The sequence below is a fragment of the Arvicanthis niloticus genome, chromosome 18, assembly GCF_011762505.2.
Source record: "Arvicanthis niloticus isolate mArvNil1 chromosome 18, mArvNil1.pat.X, whole genome shotgun sequence".
Taxonomy (NCBI): Eukaryota; Metazoa; Chordata; class Mammalia; order Rodentia; family Muridae; genus Arvicanthis; species Arvicanthis niloticus.
In genome coordinates this window covers 31,541,392-31,564,490 of record NC_047675.1, presented here as the reverse complement: position 1 = coordinate 31,564,490, position 23,099 = coordinate 31,541,392, and the positions used below count along the sequence as shown (strand labels likewise).

The 23,099-nt window shown below is 40.5% G+C and overlaps 1 protein-coding gene across 2 annotated transcripts in view; it reads right to left on the bottom strand.

The window, feature by feature from the left end:
* Lrrc36 (leucine rich repeat containing 36) overlaps positions 1 to 23,099 on the bottom strand; it is a 51,442-nt gene that overhangs the window by 12,482 nt on the left and 15,861 nt on the right. For both annotated transcript variants that reach the window (XM_076915766.1, XM_034522166.2), the window contains exons 5-8: positions 19,579 to 19,667; positions 7,848 to 7,975; positions 5,551 to 5,599; positions 1,481 to 1,924 (exon numbers count right to left, since the gene is read on the bottom strand). In XM_076915766.1, coding sequence (XP_076771881.1) covers positions 1,481 to 1,924; positions 5,551 to 5,599; positions 7,848 to 7,975; positions 19,579 to 19,667 — 710 coding nt within the window. The remainder of the gene's footprint in view (positions 1 to 1,480; positions 1,925 to 5,550; positions 5,600 to 7,847; positions 7,976 to 19,578; positions 19,668 to 23,099) is intronic.

Sequence of the window (23,099 nt, the reverse complement as noted above, 5' to 3'; positions counted from 1 at the left end):
TTAGAGATCTACCTGCCTTTGTCCCCTAAGTGCTAGGGTTAAAGCCGTGCGCCACCACCCATCCCAGCTCACTTCCCCCTTCTTAACGCACATTCTTCACTGGGACCCCAGTGTAACAATCCTTGGCTTTCTCCTCTTCACTTGTCCTCATCTATTATGTCAAATTATTAGATCACAATCTTGGGGAAGTTCTAGCAGCATCTCAAACTTAAGATACCTAAAACCAAACTCTTAATGTTTATCTTAAAACTCATTTCTCCTGTTCTATTCATATATATTCAGTAAATGGTAACTCCATTCTTCCAGTAGTTCAGGATGAAACTTTGGAATCCATGAGTCTTTCTCCCACACTTTATTCCCAGGCCGTCAGCAAATCAAAGAGTAATTTTCTTATAATATAGTGAGGACCTGTCATCCACACATTGTCTCCACTGCTCTCTCTAACTAAAGCTACCAACATTTGTCAACTGACATATTTATATGTTAACTTGCTATCTTATCTTTTAAAAAAAAAGATTTATTTATTTTATGTATGTGAGTACACTGTCACTCTTTAGACACACCAGAAAAGAGCATTGGATTCCATTACAGATGGTTGTGAGCCACCATGTGGTTGCTGGGAATTGAACTCAGGACCTCTGGAAGAGCAGTCAGTGCTCTTAACTGCTGAGCCATCTCTCCAGCCCCTACTATCTTTTTTTTTTTTTTTTTTTTTTTTTTTAAGAATTATTACTTATTTTATGTATATGTGAGTACACTGTCACTATCTTCAGACAGAAGATAGAAGAGGACATCAGATCCCATTATAGATGGCTTTGAACCACCATGTGGATGATGGGAATTGAATTCAGGACCTCTAGAAGAGCAGTCAGTGCTCTTAACCGCTGAGCCATCTCTCCAGGCTGCCCCTACTATCTTATCTTGTTAGTATAAAAGCAGAGATTTAAAACTTATGATCAAGTACACATGAATTTAAATTTGCTCTTACTTTACCTCAGAACTAGAATAGCATCTGGCATATAATAGGTATTCAATAAATTTTTTTAAAAAATTAATAGCTAAAGATTAGTCTCTATAACTTACCCTGAAACTATCCTTTTTTATAGAATAAAATTTCCTATTCCTTTCTCAATTCATCACCTAGAGAAGTTCTTGCTGTCTGGCCCCGCTCACACATGTGTATACATATGCACATCCACATGTGATCATCTATGAGGAGGCCAGAGAGAACTAGATGCAGCTGGCAATAAGTCTTGGGATGTTGCTTAACTAAAATAACATGCACTTGTGAGACTCACATTTATATAATTTTCTCTAGCTTATCCATCATGTTACACCCAGACCCTCCAGATTTCTTGACATTCCATGAAGCACTCATGAGCCTAACACACAATTTAAGAAATATGGATGCAATTCAAGAATTCATAATTCTAAAATTCATGACTTTAAAAAGACTTGCAAACTGACAGGAAGCTATTACCTGAGCTAAGCTTCAGAAGCCTTCCTGTGCTGGAGTTGGGGTTTGACAAGGATGTTAAGTCTCCGCAAGGATGGGATGAGATGGCCTTTTTGTCGTGTGAAGGCTTTATACTATATTCTCGGTAGTTCTTGCCCTTTTGAGGCCTTTTGACAAGACTTCCATGCAGGCAAAGAGTTTGAGAATGCGGATTATCATAATGGCCCAGACAAACATCAGAAGGTAACTGACAGGGAAGGATCTGGTTAGAATCACCCACATCCAGGCCTTTAACCAAAGAGGCATCATGGGTACACGGATAGGCATCAGGTTTTGGTATCAAGTCTTTTTCTGGAGAAGAACCTGAAGACTTAGTGTCTAAAAAAGATACTCGGTATCCATCTCTTGTCATCTTCTCTGGAGATCGGACTGTGCACTGATGAGGTGGGTAGTGCCTGAGTTCCAATCCTCACCAAGGGAAAACAAAACAAAACAAAACAGGATGAGAGTTTATCTTGGCCCAGCAGGGTATCTCTGTCCACTGGACCATTAGAAGAGGAGAGGGCATTGGAAGAGGTGGTTCTAATTCTAGTAACGATTGAAGGCCTTCTACAGGGACGATGACAACAGGACATGGGGGATGCTTTGTAAACAACAAACAATTTATATCATTCTGGAGACATTCTGGAGTATGGTCTCTTAAAATTATAATTTCAGAGCTATGTACTGTTCTTTGTCCCTCCCCCGCTCCCCAAGACAAGGTTTGCCTGTGTGTCCCAGACTGGCCTAGAATTCACTACCCTCCCGCATCCTCCATTTCCCAAGTGCTGCTATTACAGATTGTGTTACTATGCATGGCTTCTAGATAGTAATTTCATATAAAAACTGGGTGGACCTCCACGCGACAAGAGTCGTGGCTTTGTGTATTCAGTTTATAGACAATAGTTGGTCTATGATTTTATAGCATCCTTGCCTTCGTTCACCCTTAAAACTCCACCCAGGGGTTTTAGTTCACTCACTGGGAACTGATACATAGGCTAGTTAAACAGCAGGGAATGCAAAATGTATGAAAATCCCTGGCCTAGGTGCTAACCCAATTCTAAAGCATTTCTTTGAACTCTATTTGCTATGTCATATGTCTCACAGTTTAGCAAGTAGGACATCAGAGAAAGGAGCAGGCTCTGTTCTCTGGGATACGTTCAGAGTTTCTTACACTTGAAGGGCTACCTTAGGACTAGGCTATGTTATTTCTGAGTTAGTCACGTTAACCCCTCTAACCATGACGCTCATAAGGACCTGCAGACCAGACTGTTTTGCCCAGGGCCAACATACATAGCGTGGTAGAGGCCATAGAACAGTATCTTCATTTAGGCAATAAGAATAACTTAGTATGGTTAACAAAGAATTGGTTTTTTTTTTTTTAAAGTAATGACAAATTAGGTACTTTAGACTATCTTTATGTTGTAAACATGTAAAGATATGAGATGGTATATATCAGACAAAGAGCTAAGAAGACAGTGAGGAAATTCTAGGCCAAAATTAGGAAACAGACAAACAAAAACTTTAAAGGTATATTAGCACAGGGAATCACTTTACCCAGTTATTTTTAGGGTGAAAAAGACAAAAGTCCAGGTGCTCCCCAAGGTGTGAGACATGACAATCGCATCCCATAGCACATGTGCATGCACAGGCACACACATACACACATGCACACACATATGCACACACACACTGTAAGAAGATGTGTGGCCGGGTGGTGGTGGTGCACCCCTTTAATCCCAGCACTTGGGAGGCAGAGGCAGGCGGATTTCTGAGTTCGAGGCCAGCCTGGTCTACAGTCTACAGAGTGAGTTCCAGGACAGCCAGGACTACACAGAGAAACCCTGTCTCAAAAACAAGAAGAAGAAGAAGAAGAAGAAGAAGAAGAAGGAGGAGGAGGAGGAGGAGGAGGAGGAGGAGGAGGAGGAGGAGGAGGAGCGGATACAGTGTTAAGGGTTAAGATAAGCTGGAAATACGGCCTCTCTGAAAATGACTTGTGCTGGGATTAAAGCTGCCGCAGACTGATAGTGTTCTAGGTACTTGGCAGAAGCAAATGAAAAATTGTTCTGGAAAAGACAAACACATATGAGACTAACAATATTGTTCATATAATTATTCAAATATAAGAGCAAGCAAACACCCCAAACAAACAAAAATCAAAGTATTAACATGAATGAAAACTAGTAGAAAAAATAGAGACCTACAAAGGTCTGGTCTGATGTTATAAATAATATATGCCATATAGCTATAAGACACCTATGTTTATTCTATTTAAGAAATAGAAAACAAGCTTACATTTTTCCTTAGAAAAAGTGACCCAGACCAAATCAAACTTATAGAACAGAGAAGAAAAATATTTGGAATTAAGAATTTAGTCTACAGCTTTAATAGTGGATTAGACATAGATAAAGAAAATGTTAATAAAATGGAAGGTGGGCTTTTTGTGTAATGGTGGTGGTGCATGCCTTTAATTCCAGCACTCAGGAGGCATAGGCAGGCGGGTCTCTGAGTTTCAGACCAGCCTGGACTACAGATGAGTTCCAGGGCAGTCAGGGCTACACAGAGAAATGCTGTCTCTAAAAACAAAACAAAACTCGATCAACAACAACAAAGAAAGGTGGACCAGAGGATTATCCAGAATGTTAAACAAACAAACAAACAAAGAAGATGAAAAATGTAAAAGAATAAGGGATAAAGAAGCTGGGCAAAGTGGAGTACACATCTACTCCCAGCACAGAGGCAGAGGCAGGAGGATCTCGGTGAGATAGAGGCCAGTTTGATCTACATAGTGAATTCCAGGACTACCAGAGCTATACAGTAAGATTCTGTCTTGAAGATTCTGTCTTGAAACCAGCACTGAGGAGGGAGAGAGAGAGAGAGAGAGAGACAGAGACAGAGACAGAGACAGACAGACGGAGACAGGAACACATAGAGAGACAGAGAGAGACACAGAGACAGAGACAGAGATAGAGACAGAGTCAGAGAGACAGAGAGAGGACAAACTCTGATATTTGTTTAAGAGTTCTAGAAGAATAGGAATAGTACACACCATAGTTATATTTTTTTCAGAACTAATAAGCTCAGTTCATGAATTGAGGATCATAGTAGACACCAAACGGGGCAAACAGCAAGAATATGGACATCACAGTGAAACTGCATAAAACCAAAGACAGTTAGAAAGCCCTAAAGGTGCCCATGCGGAAGAAAAAGTAATAGATCCCCAATAGATCCTCTCAAAAGCAATCAGAGAAGAAATGGTACAATGGAATAAGGCACCATTTTGAAAGAAGCATCCTCCAATGTAGAACCCTATCCTCACCCAAAATCCCCTTTAAGAATAATGGTGAAATGCAAGCATTAAACCAACCAATAAAACAAACAGCAGGCCTGCACTGAGGTGTGTATTATAAGCTAGAGGAAATTATCTCAGAAGGGATTGGATGTCTGGGATAAAGAAAGAAATAAAATCAAAGATAAATTAAAATGGAAATTGTACTTTAAAAATCTTGTGGGATTTAGAAGTGTGAAGACTGGAAGTTCATCAGGAACTCACTGGGGCTGTAGCTCAGTGGTGGAGCACCTAGGAAGTCTTAGGCTCAATTTATGAAAGAAAGCAGAAAAAAAGTCTGTTGGAGCAATATCTTTTGTGGGGCAGGGAGTTAGAAAGAGCAAAGTCCTTTATGGTCTTTAAATTACCTAAAAGAAAATGTAAAAGAAGGAAAGATTAAGATATTGACAATTTTTAGATTGTGTAAGTTAAAAAACATACTGTCATTTGGGGAATAATACTAAAAGTACACAAAGTACCATAAAATCTGGTAGAAAAAATAGAGAAATAACAAATCTGAAGGAATGCAGGAAAAGAAAAAAACAGTGTGGGAGGAAATATTCATTCATTCTTCAAGCAGAAAAGCCTCATAGATCAGTAAGCTTCTGAGCCAGTCCCTGGGGAAAACAGAAGGGTCAGCTGACCAGAAGATGCAGAGCTTCAGTGTCATCTTGTAAATTTTATCCCATCCAGATCTCTCTGAATACCCAGTGAGCAAAATATTTACCATCTTCCTGGTGGAGGTCACTTGTCTCCCTTCTTGTTGCTTCCTGTATCTAAAAAAAAAAAAAAAAAAAAAAAAAAAAAAAAAAAACAAAAAATTTTGAAAATTTAGGAAGAAAGGCATCTGGACTGGAGTTCAGCATATTTTTTGGTTACCAAGGACACGCATCCCTGGAGGCAGGGAAACAGACCTTCCAGCAAGGGGTCCAAGGTTGAGCCCATTTTAAAACAGAGCCCATTTACAACACAAGAAGGTTACAGAGTTGCTTTAGAGCTGAGGAGACTCCTTGAAAACACAAACACTGGAATGCTGTATTTTGTCTGCATACAAATGAGTTAAGGCCGCTCTTTTTCGTTTTCTGTGTGTGTGTGTGTGTTGCACATGAGTTAGTGATCAAAGGTTGATGTTGGGGTGTCTTTCTTTATTACTTACTCTGTAACCTTAATTTTTGAGGCAGGGCCTCTCATTAAACTTGTAGCTCATCTATTTGATTAGTCTGGCTGGCCAGTGAGCCCCTGGGTTCCACCTGTCCCACTTCAGCCATGCACGGCTTTTACACAGGATCCAGATGCAGCTCCTCACGCCTGTGCCCCAAACGCTTTACCTACTGAGCCATCCCTCCACCCAGATTATTGTTTTCAAAATTCACCTTTTCTATTTATTTCATTTTTCTGATAAATCTGAGTACTAGCTATAGGAGCTAACAAGAATTTTTGTTTGCTCTTATTTTCCCCAGAGACAGGGAGTGAGTGTAGTGTAGCCCTGGCTGGCCTGGAACTCCCTGTATAATCAGGTTAGCCTATAATCCTGCTTCTGCCTCCTCCCTGCTGGGATTATAGGTGTGTGCCCACTGTGCCAAGCTAATGCTGGAGTTTTAAGAAGCAGTAAGTTAATCAGGCCTAACTAGGCAAGAGTTGAAGCAAAAAGAAAGCAATCTAATATGTACTTTTAAAAACTTTTTTTTTTTTTCTTTTTGGAGACAGGGTTTCTCTGTATAGCCTTGGCTGTCCTGGAACTCACTTGGTAGACCAGGCTGGCCTCAAACTCAGAAATCCGCCTGTCTCTGCCTCCCAAGTGCTGGGATCAAAGGCGTGCACCACCACTGCCCGGCTTAAAAACTTTTAAAATATTTGCTATCTTGGCTAGGGCTAGACCTCTGTGGTACTGTGCTAGCCTAGCATGCCCAAGGTCTTGGGTTCTAGTCCAGCATATACTGGCACCCACATATACAATTTAGGTAGGAAAAAAAATTTGCACTGCTTTATCCAAACTGAAGGATTATAACTATTCAATAACTATTCGATTCTTTTCTTCCTTAAGGAATTAATTCTAGAGAGGGTGTTTTATTTGTTTTTAACTGTGAAGTACTATTTAACTGTAAATTGGAATAGACATTGTCTTTGTTTTCTTAAATAAATAGTAAGATTTAAAAAGAAGAAGAAAGAAAGAAAGAAATGGTAACTGAGATAGTTTCCTAGCACCCAACTAGGACCTCTAAAAACAAACAAATGCTAACCCTCCTTAGAACCAGAGGGCTTTACAACACACACACTAAAATCTCCTCACTAGCTCCTCCCCAAAACTGCACTGAACATTCACATCTCCATTAGTTCTGTTGCTTACAAAGATATATATATATATATATATATATATATATATATATATATATATATATATATATCAAAGGGAGAAGCCGTCAGTTCTTAGGCCATATTTGCTCGAACACTATAACTTTAATAAAATGACTACACGGCTTCTGCCAGTATTTTTTTCCCTCTGAAAACTTGGGGGCTTGTTTGTTTTTTCAAAACAGAGTTTTTTCTGAGTAGCCTTGGCTGTCCTGGCACTCACTCTGTAGACCAGGCTGGCCTGGAACTCAGAGATCCTCCTGCCTCTGCCTCCCAAGTATGCCACCACTGTCCTACTGAAAAACTGTTATTTTTAGTTGTTTCTGAATCATGCATTATCTCTGACTTCTCATTGCCTATCACTCCTTGCCATATTACCCCTTCTCTCTCTGTTACACAGAAGAGGCAGCTTTAGGGGAAACAACCTTGATACGCAAGACTTTGAATTTCAAAAGATGGAGGAGGAAAATGAGAGAGGTCAGAGAACAGGAGATGGAGGCGTTTGGTAAAGAGAAGGAATTTTATAACCAGCTCCGAACTGTTAAACAGGGATGCAGCCCTGCTTGAGGACCAACACCTAGTATATAGTATGCTAAGTAAGGTTGCATGTGTAAATAAAGACGACACTATATTATTAGTATCAGTCATTCAGCAGGAGAGTGAATGTATTACCTGTGTCCCCAGCGGAAAAGCGTCTAACTTCTGAGCTGGTGTGCCACTGCCCTGAGTTGCACAAATGCTGATTAGGGAATCCTTTATTTCCCGGTTGGGGAAGGGAATAAAAAGTCCTTTGTTTGAGTCTATATTAAAAGGAAAAGAATACAGTGAAGTCCCAACCTAGTTCAAAGGTAGCAAGTCTTATAGAAAGATACTGGGGGGGGGGTGTCACAAGACCAGGGGTTAATTCATGGTGTCACTGCTTAGAAACCACGTGAACTTGGGCAGATTGCTTCAGCTCTCTGAATTCCCTTGCTCTGTTAGTTCAACAATGATGGTGAAACATATATACTACCTGTCTCTCAGCATCGAAGGGAGGCAATAATAAGATCATGGGTATAAAATGGTCTTGAAAGTTTTGACGTGTTCTGTAGACATTCAGAAGTCTAATAGTAAGTATTTTGCACACTTCCCGTTGAGTAATCGATGAAGTCTAACATCAATTCAACAATCTCCTTCCACAGGAGATGCTGAGAACAGACTCTGACTTTATACACATCTCCAGTGCTCTAATCAGACCACCTGGATTTGTCCTTTCAAGACTGGCTCTTTCTGCCTTGATTTCCTCATTGGTAAAAAGAGAATAATATCTAATCAGAACTTATTTCATAGAGAATACTGGATTCTTAGGTCTCCCAGTATTTCTTACATATGATTAGAGAAATAACTTAAAAATGAAAAAGAAAATATAAGACTTCTAATGGTGGGCACTCTGGAAAGTTCCGATTTGAACTAGGTGGCACACAGCTGTGATCCCAGTATGGGAAAGGCTGGAGCAAGAAGATCCCAAGCACGTTCTTTTTAAGTTCAAGGGCAGCCTCTGTCTTCTGGAGGAACTTTCGAAAATAAGTACTTTGCATTGGTTTAGGGAAATTCTTTTTAGCAGGATTGTGCAAGAATCTTTCAAAATCTTTTCCAAGCCATGTGTTCTTCTGCAAGCTTTCTGGCAGCAGAAAACTACCAAGAGCCACTGCTAATGCAAACACAGAATGGCAACAGCCGTTAAGTCCATCTGAGGCTCTGAGATGCATCCTATTTCTGAGTTGCCTTCTGGGTTTAAAATGTTGTCTGTAAATTCAAGATAACGCTTCTTTCCCCGAGTCTGGTAAAACTACCTTTCTAAAAATAACAGGAAACTCTCATCACACTTTGTTTCTCTGGTAGCGTTCACTGTGGCGCTGTGTACATAGCAAGGCTAAGCAGGCGTTGGTAGTTGCAGCCTGAGCACTGGGGAAAAGTAAACTGACTTGGGCTCAGGCTTCTCCTGCCTCACCCTGCACAAGATGCCTTCTTCTGCTTCAATACTTAACACTGGTCTCCAGACTCTCGGGTTCTTTTTCCTTCCTTCAACCTAATTTTTGGTTTAAGCAAATCCTCCATAGTCTGAGCTCTTTGCCAAGTGCGAGCATACCCCCAGGGATTAAGGATAACTGGAGTCTAAATGATCCAAAATCAAAATAGCTTAACTCCAGTCTCTGTCGCTCTCTATTGGCCTCTCTTCTTTTAAAGGTAAGATGTCACGTAGCCCAGGCTGGCCTCCAACTCATTAAGTCAGCTAGCTACCTTGAATTTCTGATCTTCTTGTTTCTATCTCCCAGGTTTTGGGATTGGAGTCCACCATGATACCTGGCTTTATTCCTATCTCTTCCCTCCCTCCCTCCCTCCCTCCCTTCTTCCTTCCCTTCCTCCCTCCTTCCCTCCTTCCCTCCCTCCTTCCTTTCCTCCCCCCTCCTTCTTTTTCTCCTTTTCTCTCCTCTTTCCTACCCCTCTCCTCAAGACAGGGTCTCTCTGTGTAGTCCTGGCCTTGAACTCAGAGATCTGCCTTCCTCTGCCACCCAAGTGCTGGAACTAAAGGCATGCACCACCACTGCTGGGCTTTGATCTCTTTTTTATGTTCAGCTCTGAATTTCCTGAACAGAGTTCCCCATAAAAGCACCACAAACCTACACAGGCAGTATTTTCTAAGTCAAATTTACTATCTTCACGTCTAAGACGCCCCCTGCTGGCCCCTCTCCATCTGAGCACTGGTATTCCTGACCTCGACCAACCCCTCAAAACAGAAGCGTCTTGGATTCTCACCCTGGAAATCTCTGTCAGCCATAGAAGTCTACAAACTCCCTCTTCTTGGGTGAGAGGAGAGTTTTATTTTAATTGAGATGGAATTACTGTTTTCATCCTCCTACAGAATATAACTCAGTGACTTAGTTCGTTTACAAAGCTGAGTGACTACCACCGTGATCTCACCGCAGAACACTTCATTACTCTGAAAAAGAAATCCCATCTTGTCGTGTTCAATTCTCTCTCCTACTATATCCCCTCAAAATCTTCAATACACTTTCCATCTATATAAGCTTGCCTGTTCTAGGTATTTCATATAAATGGATTCATACAAATATGGCCTTCTGACTATGGCCTTCATTTAGTAGGATGGTTTCAAGATACAGTATGTACACCTCAGCAATTTATTCCTTCCATGGCTGAATGCTATTTTTTTGTTTTGTTTGTTTGCTTTTAGTTTTTTTGTTTTTAACAATTTATTTTATTTTATTTGCATTGGTAGTTTTCCTGCTTGTATATCTGTGTGAGGGTGCTGGATCCCTTTGAACTGGAATTTTTAGATAGTTATGATCTGCCATGTGGGTGCTAGGAATTGAACCCCGGTCCCCTGGAAAAGCAACCAGTGCTCTTAACTGCTGAGCCATCTCTCTAGCCCTGAATACTACTCTTACTTTACAAAGTACTACCATATTTTGCTGTGTTTATATTTTTCTTAGGAAACAGATTAGAGTGGAATTTCTGGTACCTCTATGTTTAACTTCTTAAGCAGTTGCTAAACTACTTTCCAAAGATGCTGTACAATTTTACTCTCCTATTAACAGTGTATGAGGAATCAGAAATCCCCACATCCTTGCTTTCATTTATTATCTGTCTTTTCGAGTCTTGTAATCCTAATGGAGTATGACGAGGTTATAAGTTTGCATTTCCCTGATGCTTAGTGATGCTGACTATTTCATGAGCTTGTTGGTCAGTTGCATATGACTTTTTGGAGAAGCATCTACTTCAATCCTTTGCCCATACCTTAGTCAAGCTGCCCATCTTTTAAGGAATATTGTGTTGTTTGTGTGGGTACCCAGATGAGCATGTGATGGCCAATGGGCAGCTTTAAGGCATTGGTTCTCACCTTCCTCTTGCTGAGAGGCAGGACCTCTCCTTTACCCTGCTGTGCTGCTGTACACACAACCCTCAAACTTCCAGAGGCTTGCCCTGTCTTCAGCTCTCCTGCTGGAACTGCAGATGTGTGTCTCCACATCTTGCTTTTGCCATGAGTTCTGGAGACGGAACTCAGGTTGCCAGGCTTTTTTTTTTTTTTTTTTTTTTTTTTTTTTTTTTTTCAGCTGATGCTGCTACCCACTGGGCCATCTTCTGAGTGCCAAGTTGGTCATTTTTTTGTTACTGAGTTGCAAGAGCTCTCTATATAAAATGGATGCTAGCTAGACCCTTGTCAGATATATGATTTTAAGTCCCCCCATCATTTTGTGGGTTCTCTACTTTCTAGATAGGGTCTCACTGTGTAGTTCAGGCTAGCCTAATGATCATCCGGCCTTAGCCGTCTAAAGTACTAGAATTCCAAGTGTATGCTACCATTCCCAGCTGCTGTATTACTTTTTAAATTTCTGTTATGTTTTACTTATTTATTATGTGTGTGAATGTATGCATGTCATGGCATACGTGTGGAGATCAAGGACAATTTAGGGGAAGTTGGCTCTTTCTTCCACCAAGTAGAGTCATCATGTGTCTTCTTTATCTGTGGAGCCACCATGCCTGTCCTACTATGTTCTCCTTGAACAAAAAACTCTGGTAATTTATTCCGACACAGTTATAGCTAAATTTTACACATGCCACATCAGGGAAAATTAGAAAGAGGTAACAATTTGCATTCTTAGGTAATTTTTTTATCTTATACTTAATTTTTCTTCAGATAGAAAATATGTTGAGTGCTTAATCCCTAAAATAAGTTTAGTTGTGACAATGGTGTCCAGCCCATTTTCACACCCCCATATCAAGGTAACAGAAACACACTGACTTTATAATGTTGGTATGGAGGCAAAGAACTAATAGTTGACTGTGTCAGCTGCCAGTAATCATTTCATGTTTGCCTAGAGACCCTAAAGTTTGTAAGAGGATGAAATAGAAGTGTATTGCCCAGATCACCAACAGGGAAGGACTTGCTGTCCAGCTATGGAGAGGTACTTCAGCTGTTTGCTCTTCGAGGTCCGTGGGCATTCTGTCTCCTCAAACTTTTGTCCCCTTCCTCTCACTGTGAGACTTTAATAAACACCTTATTCAATTCCAAATAAAAAAATTAAAAGCAGAAATAACTGAAGGGGTCCTGGAGAGATGGTTCAGGGGTTATTATTCACCCTTGCTGTTCTTGTAGAGGACTTGAGTTCAGTTTCTAGTACCCATATGAAAGCTCATAGCCACCTGTTACTTCAGTATCAGGGGATCTGACTCCCTCTTCTGTCCTATGTGAGTACTGCATGCGTGTGATATACATACATGCAGGCTAAAGTTATACACATAAAATTACAATAAACAACTGGGCTGTGGTGGTGCATGCCTTTAATCCCAGCACTTGGGAGGCAGAGGCAGGCGGATTTCTGAGTTCGAGGCCAGCCTGGTCTACAAAGTGAGTTCCAGGACAGCCAGGGCTGTACAGAGAAATCCTGTCTCAAACAAACAAACAAATCTTAAAAAAAAGAAATTATTTGTGTTCCACTAGTCCCTAAATTAAATGAAACTGAGCCATTTTCTTTGATTTACTAAGCCCTAATAAAAATTTAATTCTCAACTTTAAAAACATATAATATTATTCATATTAAATGACATCGTTAAAGAAAATGAGTATTTTCCCAGCACAAGACTGCCATGAATTGTAACTTCAATATCCCTGTACTTTTATCTTTTCAATATCTCTTGAATATTTTATTCATAAATTCAATTCTTGTTAAATTTCACTTCTGTAACAAAACATCACAGGCAGATCTCCTCAGCGTTTGCCGCCAGTCTTCCTTTGGTCCTTGAGGTCTGAAGTCCCATGACTACTGCTCTGTTCAGATGGGTCCTCTTTGGTGTCTCTCTAGAGACACATCCAGTTACGCCTCTTCCTTCAAACAAATTGCCACCCACTTTCCCATGAGTGTAAAAATGAACACAGTTACTAGTAAAGAGGCTCTTTGCCGTTTGGTCTTTGTGTCAGTCACAAGCAGAGTGGATGTCCTTATCTGTCACATCTCTATTTGGTGACCTGACATACCTGGACTTCCTGCCCGCATGTCTCCTCACTTCTCAGATCTGGGCTTGCAGCTTCTTTTCCCTCTACTTTGACAACTCTTTCTTCTCATCTATGCCCACAGAAGCCTGCTTGAGCACCTCCCGTCTATCGAGACCTTTCCCAGGCCCCTAGTCAGCATCTGAGCACTGCTGCTTCCGTCTCCCTTCTATGTCTCTGTCACAGTGGTGTTCTTGACTCAGCTTGACCTATGACCTAATTAATTGTGATAAATCACTCAGGACTGGGAGTACAGGAAGAGTTGACACTATCATGCCATTTCCTTGATAACACAAGTTCTGCCAGTAGACACAGAGCTAAATTGCCCTCCTTTGGACTGTAGTAGAGATCAGTAGTTACTCCTGCATTTATTCCACTATTAAAATTCCCTGATCCACAGTAGCCTTGAAGGGTTCTTCTATAGGGAAGAGAAATGAACTTCTGTCTTGTTTAAGCCGGTATTTTGAGATGTCTCTGCTATTCGCTGCTGGCGTTTATCCATGTAAAACACTATCATGGCCAAATTGAGAAGTCGAGAACCAACAAGTTGAAATGGGATGGATTTTCATGAGTTATAAAGAAGGCCTTGAAGCCTGTGAGATGGCTAAGAGAGAGGGTCAGGCACCTGCTGCAAAGCCTGGCCACCTGAGTTAATTCCTGGGACCCACATGGTTGAAGGAGAGAACCAATACCTTCAAGTGGTCCCCTGACCTCCATGCTGTTGCAAGAGTATGTGTGTGGCTGGAGGTTGATGTTTTTGAGACAGGGTCTCTCCTGGATTCACTTCCCCAACTCCAGGATTATGAACATGTGCCACTACACTTGGCTTTTCATGTGAGTTCTGGGGTCCTAAGTGGGTCCATACACCTGGCCTAGAAAACACTTTATTTACTGAAGCATCTCTCCTGCCCATGAGGTGGATTTTTGTGACCAATTTTACTTTGATCTTTTAAAATATGGTATAGTCATTAAATCAGCATATCTTGATTGTGGTTTTATTTAAAGGCGAAAAGAACTGGCTAAAAGAATGAGCAGCAATCCATTCATTTCCAAATCCATGTGTTCTATAAACACTATAAACACATATCCACAGGATAAACTTCTTGGTCTTTTAAAACAGGGTCTCACTCTGGCTGGTCTAGAAATTATAATATAGAACAGATTGGCCTCAAACTTACAGAGATCCATTTCTGTTGTAAGGCCCCAGAAGGGAGGACCTCACCCAAGCCTCGGGAATTCGCGGCCACCCATTAACTCTCAAGACACCAAACTTGATGCAATCAGCAAGAGGTATATTTTAATCAGTATACTGAAGTCAAGACCCACGACCCACGCAGGGGCAGTGGGGTCTGCCCCCGGGGCTTTGGAGACAGAGAGAATTTAAAGGCAAAAACCACAACTTAGGGGGGAAACCACAACCCAGGGGGAGTGAAGGGGGATTATTGGAGAGCACCTGTGGAAAGTACCAGCCCATTCATGGGGAACATTTTATATGGGCTATTCTCTAAGAGCTTGTATGTAATCAGCCATCTATCTTGTGGTCAGCCAAGTTCCTGAAACACAGAGCTCACGACCAAGCTGACCTGCACTCTTAGTTCTATTCAGTCTGCTAGGAGGTTTTGAAAATTTTTAACCCTTTTACTGTCTCTTGCATTTGGGGATTTATGGCATGTGCCACCCACATGGCATACATTCTGTTTAATAAGGTACCCATTGCTCTTTGTAATCTGATCAGATTTGACCCAACCACATTTTCATCAATGCTGTTCATGCCAGTCAAAGTGTGCTGCTCATCCTTTTGGGCCCTCCAGGCATCCAAGACAATGTCACTGTTGTCTGTAACGTTCTTCTAGAACTCCAACGGTTTACTCGGTAATTACTCAAGCAACTGAAGATATGTTTATATAAAAATCTGTACTAGAAGGGCTGAGCATGTTGGCATACAACTCTAATCCCAGCACTCAGATGGCAGAGGCAGGCAGATCTCTGAGTTCAGGGCTACACAGAAAACCCCGTTTCCCCCAAAAAACAAACAAACACAAAAAAACACAAGGAAAGACCCTATCTCAAAACAAAATCTGAACCAGGATATTTATAGCAGTTTTTCATTATAATTTCAAAATTTAGATGCAATCAAGATATTATTCAGAAGTTGAATTTACTAAGTAAATTATAAGTCAATGGACTACTTATTCAGTACTAAGAAGAAATGAGCTAACAACCCACAAAATGTCACAGAAAAATTAGGCATGTGGTATACACTCTTCTTCTTTCTTCTTTCTTTCTTCTTTCTTCCTTCCTCTTCCTCTTCCTCTTCTTCTCCTTCTTCTTCCTCCTCTTCCTCCTCCTCATCTTCCTCTTCTTCTTCCTCCTCTTCCTCCTCTTTCTCCTCCTCCTTCTTTTTCAACAGGATCTCACTATGTAGCTCTAGTTACACATCCTGGAACTCACTCTAGGTTAGCCTTGAACTCACAAAGATACCCTGCCTCTGTTGCCCAAGTACTGGGCTTTTAATTCCAGTATACAAGATGCCAAGGCAGGTAGATTTCTATGAATTTAATACTAATGTGGTGTATCTAGAGAGTTCCAGTCCAGCCAGTAATACATAGTGAAATAAGCCAGCTTAGCTGAATTGGTGAGCTCTAGATTCAACAAAACACCCTGACTATTAAAAAAATTAATAAGAAAGAAAGGAATGAAGAAAGGAAGGAAGGAAGGGAGGAAGGAAGGAAGGAAGGAATATGAAAAGGGCTGATGAGAAGGCACAGTTGTTGAAGCACATGCTATGCAGGCATAAGGACCAGAGTTTGGACCCCTAGCACATGCACAAGTGTCGGGCACAGCAGCTTGCCTGTGATCCCTACTGGGGCAGGCAATTGGCAAGGTCTGGGTTCAAGTGAGAGGCCCTACCTAATTAATAGACAAGATGGAAAGTGACCAAAGAGGACACCTGACATCAATCTTTGACTTGTTTTTATGCTCCTGCCCTAAGGTGTGCACCCACATACATACAAACATATGCACACACATTCATGCACAACACATGCAAAATGAAAAAAAATAGGTGGAGAATGATTGAGAAAGATTCATCAACTTCTAGTCTCCATACACATGTGCACATGCACCCAAATACATGTACACACACAAACAAAATAGGCATTTGATTTAAAAAAAATCAAAAACATCTTTTTGTAGATTAATTTAAAAGGTTTTGCTAAATGGAAAGACTTTGAGTCACATCATAAAGAAAAGGTAGCATCTGATGAACGCTTTTCAGAGGAATGGCATTAGTTTGCAGAGGAAAGGCAGGAAGGACTCCATAGGGGAGGAGGAGAAGGTCTGGCTTCCCATTGTGGTGGGAGATAAGGCTTTGGGGTAGGCTGAAGAAAAGCTGAGACCCAAGTTCTGGGGAACTTTGTACATTGGGTTAAGGAGTTTAAAATTAATGTAGTAGTTGGGTGGGGGCCATCAAATCTTTATGCAGGACGGTATAATTAATTATCTCAGCTGTGTTTTAAGAGAATTAATCTGGCATCAAAGTACAAAATGAATGAAAAAAAAGCTCGGGAAGAACTTTGCTGAGATATAGGTCACACTTGGCATCTGTACTCTGCCACTTACTGCGTAAGTAGGGCAGGTTATTTCACCTCTCTGGGCTTCAATTTCTTCACCTGTCAAACGACTTCAAGGTTGTGTGGATTAGATGAGATCACAGACAGTCCCTGGGCCAGCATTTGTACTCAGTAAATATTAAGCAGAGCTGTTAAGCAGAGGCTATTAAGAAATGGAAAGGGGGGTTCAGAATCACACTGGAGGGTATGAACTCAGAGGAGCTGCAGAGTCAAACCTGCTGCTGCTTCATTGTTTGTTTGTTTTTGTCAACTCGACACAAACTAAAGTCATCAGGGAAGAGGGAATGTCATCCAAGAAAATGACCCCATCAGACTGGCTTGAAAATCTGAAAATGGGGCCATTTTCTTTATTAATGATTGATATGAGGAGACCCAGCTCATTGTGGCATTGTTACCTCTGAGAAGATGGTCCTAGGTTGAATAAAAAGCAAGCTGAGCAAGCCATGGGAGTAAGCGAGTGAGCAGTGGTCCCCCACGGTCTTTGCTTCAGGATCTGCTTACAGGTTTCTGCCCTGCTTGACTGAGTTCCTGCCTTGCAGCTTTCCTCAATGATGGGGGACCTGTAAGGCAAATACATCCTTTCCTCTCCAAGTTGCTTTTGGTTGTGGTGTTTATTACAGCAATAGGAAGAAAACCAGGACAACACCCATGTGATTCTGAGCCAGGATAATAGCAGAATTGGGATGATTTCCATGAAATACAAAGAGCTGTTTGGGCTTTGTTTGCTGCAAGGGGGGACATTTAGCTTGAGGGGCTGGAAAGTTAAGCTGAGATGATTCAAGTTAGTCAGCAGAGACGCAGAAGAGACAAGGGACTGGTACAGATGCCAAGCTAGACTAATATTTTTAACAAATGAAAAAATAGAAAACAAATACAAATCTATGTACTTCATAAATAAAAATGTGAAAATGGGTTAGATCAGCAAGAACAAAAGGAGAGACCAGAAGAATAAAGACACAGCCTAAGCTGCTTATTTTGAGGGTGTGAGAATAGTGTCAAAGATTATGTGCTTAACAGAACAGGACAAGAATCCAAAGTAGTGGAAGTTGCCTGCTTATTCAAAAGCACGGCTTTGAACAACTGAGCTGGTACAAGTTGTACTGTAAGGAAGCCTGAGGCACGACCGTTAACACAGCATAACCACATTAATAACACTGTATTACCCATGTATGGCCGTCCTCCCCAAGGATCTAACAAACACTATTTGCAGTGGGAAGCAAAGCTCTTTAACGTCTCAAAGCAGCAAAATAAATTTTACAGTAAAAAACATTAGGGAACAGATGGTGCTTCAAAGAACCTTTGGAAATGGGTCGTCTAGTGCAGATGCCTTTTCTTAATAGAACTGTAAAGGTAAGACATTTTAGCTCATGGGGTGAAGTCTTACATACACTAATGCTATATTACGTTAACGAAGACTAATTCCAATTCAACTCATACAAGGGCCAGTCAAGTTGTGCTTCAAAGTACTTTTCCCATCTGGAAATAGATATATACATACACATGTGTGTACCTAGGAAAAAAAAAAAAAACTAGGCTACAAAGCCAAAATAGTAATTGTGGTTCTCTTTTGTGGGGAGATTCTGAGTAACCAGAATGTTGTTCCTTCATGCACTTCAGCATTTACCAAAATGATTTCAAAACTGCATCTATTTGAAATATGAAAATGCACTGAGACATCAAAGGAAAAAAGAAAAAGGAAAATATTACCTTATTATGGTTTATCAAGAAACTGTGAGAGTGAGTTAATAAATGTCCACATGAATAGATTAAAAAGTCAGGAAAATTAAGCCTTATATGTCAGCAACTGAAAACATTTAATATTTAAACTATACAATTAATCTCTTGTTAATAGAGTTCTTTCCGAGACTTTGAACAGTGTACTGCTTTTTAGACTTTGTGTACAATTGAATAGGTCTTTCAAGGGGAATAAGCCTCGAGGCAAAATAAAGTTCTCTTAAGTGAAGGTCACCTGATTAAGAATGGCTGGCTAATTCACAAGGGTTCATCAGATACAATAGAAAGCTTCCTCTGAGTCTGAAGCATGGCCATTGACGTGGTATAACCACCGTAATTGTACTGGAAAACCAATTGTGGTATTTCTAATGCCCTTGGAGAATGGGCTGTCTACTAAGGCAGTTTATTCTCAATAGAGATTGCATACTTTAGCTCATTGTAATTTTAGTCATGGAATGAACTTTTGTCTGTGCTAATGTAATAATGTTATGTTCATGGAGTCTAATGCAGCTTATGCAAGAAGAGGCAGTTAAGTTACGATTGCAAACACAAGAGATTCTACAGCTGGGAAGGTGCTTGGTGGAGAGGCCTAGGAGGCTCAGGGTGTGCGAAGCAATGGATGCAGGTGAGTCACCAGTCTCTGAGGAAATCAGTTATCTCAGTTAGCATAGCAGTCAATGCCCAGGAGCCTGGGGGGTGGGAGGTGTCATTTTAGGGAGCACAAATAATATAAGGTGATGTAAGTGAAACTGAATTCTCTGAATATATATATACAGCTTGTGCTTTGAAAGGTCTGGGGCTGTACTTGTATAACACAAGGTCCTTCTAGCAGTTGGAAAGAGATTTTTTTTAAAGCAGCCAAAAAATATTGAACTTGCTTTAACTTTGCATTTTCATAATTACTTTGTCTTCATCCACCCAAGATTGGCTATGACAGCAAAAATAACCGATGTCCTGGCTATTTTATGAATACAGAGGCAATGCTGACCTGTTTCCATCCTGGTGTCAACCTCAGGACTGACATGTGATGTGGGGCCCTCATCTGTCACACAGTTTTTCATTGTCTTCTCCCTAGAGCTGTCACACAGAAGGATTTATTGAAAACTCAAAAGAAAGCCTCTGAGATCACTGGTCTATGCTGCTTACAAAATATTAGTTCTTCATTTAACCCAAATGCTCTAGGACTAATAAAACTATGCTTTCTAGATATCCCAGTGGAGGCCATGATTTGTTTTGTTTATGTTTTCCAGACAGGGTTTCTCTGTGTAACGCTGGCTGTCCTGGAAATTGTTCTGTAGACCAGGCTGGCCTCGAACTCAGAGACCTGTCTGCCTCTGACTCCCAAGTACTGGCATTAAAGGTGTGAACCACCACACTCATATTGAGGCTATTATTATTATTATTATTATTATTATTATTATTTTGGTTTTTCAAGACAGGGTTTCTCTGTGTAGCCCTGGCTGTCCTGGAACTCACTCTGTAGACCAGGCTGGCCTCGAACTCAGAAATCCACCTGCCTCTGCCTCCCAAGTGCTGGGATTAAAGGCGTGCGCCACCACCACCCGGCTGAGGCCATTATTTTTTAAAATTCAGAATATTTATTCTGAAAACTATAATAAAAAGAACATCAAATTTTCAAGAGGGAAAGCCAGAAAAAGTTAATTTTTTTTTGTTTTCTTAACTGAAACTTAAGTCTGAAGCATTGAGGCTATGATTTTAAAAATTAAAATAAACATAATTAGATCACAGAAAAGATGATTCTACTACCATGAATTATAGGACAGGCTACTTTAGCTGTTAGGTAGAAAAAATAGATAAAAGAGGAAAGTGTACTTGAGGTAATTACTTGAGAAGTACAGAAACCTAATCTGTGTGTGGACTCTCCATACTCATCATCTTATTTAATCATAAAGGCCTCTCTGCAGGACTAGAGAGATGGCTCAGCAGTTAAGATCACTGGCTGCTGCTATTCCAGAGGACCTGGATTCAATTCCCAGCACCCACACAGCAGCTCATAACTGTTTGTAACTCCAGTTCCAGGGAATCTGGCACCCTCACACAGACATACATGAAGGCAAAACACCAATGTACATAAAATACAAAAATTCATTAAAAATAATGGTGGTGGTGGTGGTAGCATTGGAGGCAGCAGCAAGGATGCCTGCATGCACATAAGCCTTCAGTCCCAGCACATAGGAGCCAGAGGCAGGCAGATCTCTGAGTTAGAGGCCAGCATGGTCTATAGAGCAAGTTCCAGGACAGCCAGGGCTACACAGAGAAACCTTATCTTTAAAAAATAAGCAAACAAATTTTAAAAGTAACTTAGCAATCACTTAAAGGGAACTTAAACAGATTAATGATGAAATTTTTTACCTAAGTATAAATTTTAATCAGTTATACATTGATTTATCTCTATTTTATTATGATAAACAGAAAATTATACAATATTTAAAATAGGATTTAGTTTACTATATATATGCTATATATTATTAGAAATATTTCATTTATGTCTATAGAAGGGTAAAATTTATTCTATGTAAATAGAATAAATATATTTAGAAATAGGGAACTAAGGGAAAAAATAGAAAATTATGGGTGCTTTCTGAAGGTTATGCCATAAAACAAAGGTCATAAAGATAGCTAAAATCATTTAGAAAAGAAAATGGTAGCCCAACAGGTATTGGTTTCATTTATTCATTATTTTATTACTGTTATTAGTGTGTGTGTGTGTGTGTGTGTGTGTGTGTGTGTGTGTGTGTGTGTGTGATGTGTATGGATGAGCAGGTATGTCACTGTATGTGTATGGAGGTTAAAAGACAACTTTGTGGAGCTGCTTTCTCCCCCCACTTTTTTTTTTTTTTTCCAGTTTTTCGAGACAGGATTTCTCTATGTATCCCTGGCTGTCCTAGAACTAGCTCAATAGACCAGGCTGGCCTTGAACTTACAGAGATGTGCCTGCCTTTGCCTTCCCTCTCCTCTTGTCTTTGTATGGGTTCCAGAGATGGAACTCAGGTCACCAGATTTACATAGTAAGCACCTTTAGAACTGCTAAGGCATTTGCTAAGTCCCTTTTTTCATCATTAGACAAACTAATGTTTTTAGCAACTTCTATATATCAGGCATTGCTATAGGCACTACAGATACCACAGTAAACAAGGTCTTTATTCTCCTGAGTTTATAGTCTAGAGACAGGGAAGAAACTGAGTAGGTAAACAACAGGGGTTGTAGGAGTACCTCAGTGGTAGAGGACTTGTCTAAAGTGCCAAGGGACCTGGGCTTAATCCTCAATGCCACCACAAAGGAAAAGAAAATGAAAGATAAATAGATAAAAAAATATGATGAAGAATAGAAAGATAATGTGGAGATATGTTCATAATGTCTTGTTAAATTAAGTGCTGTACATGTTAGGAAACAAACTTCCATAAAGTGATATATGCATGCGTACAGATACTGCACATACAACCCACGTACTTGTAGCACACACACACACACTAATAGTAGCTTGTGTGTGTGTGTGTGTGTGTGACCATGTGGGTGTGCATGTGGAGGCTAAAAGCTGATGTCAGGTGTCTTCCTTGAGTGCTCTCCGTCACATGTTTTTAGTCTTCTATGGAGCCCTGGAGCACATCCTTTTGGCTAGGCTGGCAGGTCAATCAACCCTAGATACTTTTGTCTTTGCCTCTCCAGCACTGGGGTTCAGACATGTGCTGCTATGCTATGCCTGTTATTTATTTATTTGTTTATTTATTTACTGACTGACTGATTGATTGTTGTAGTTGATGGTGTAGATTCTGGGGCTCCAAACTAATGTCCTCATGTTTGTGCAAGCAGATGCTTTTCCTGACTGAGTCACTTCCTTAGATCCCAAAAGATTGAGCTAGCATTTATTTCTGGATGGTGAATAATACACTAGACCAAACGAGTAAACTAATAAATATACTCATGTGTATTTAGAATACACAGAAGAGTGTTATAAATAGCTCAGTATCAATAGCAAAATATAGAGCAATTTTGACTTTTTTACATTGTGAGCAATTAATTTTGGAAACTAGTGAAGCTAATTTTAAAATTTCAAATTACATTTATTCATTCTTGAATGGATTTGTTTCTGTGATATGTGTGTTCGTGTGTGTTACACAGCATGTGTATGGAGGTCAGAAGACAACCTGTAGGAGTCAGCTCTCCCACTCTACCATGTGAGTCCCAGGGACTGACCTCAGGTTGTCAGACGTGGTGGCAAGAGCCTTTACCCACTAAGCTATATCACCAGCCCTAATGAGGCTAACTTTTTTCGTTGTTGTTATTGCTAGGGGTGTTTTTGTTTTGTTTCTTTGAGACAGGGTTTCTCTGTGTATACCTGGCTATCCTGGAAACTCGCTCTGTAGACCAGGCTGGCCTTGAATTCAGAGATCCACCTACCTCTGCCTCCTGAGCCCTGGTACTAAGGGCATACTCTACCAATGCCCAGCAAGGCTAACTTTTGAAAGCATGAGTTTAGTGTAGAAGATA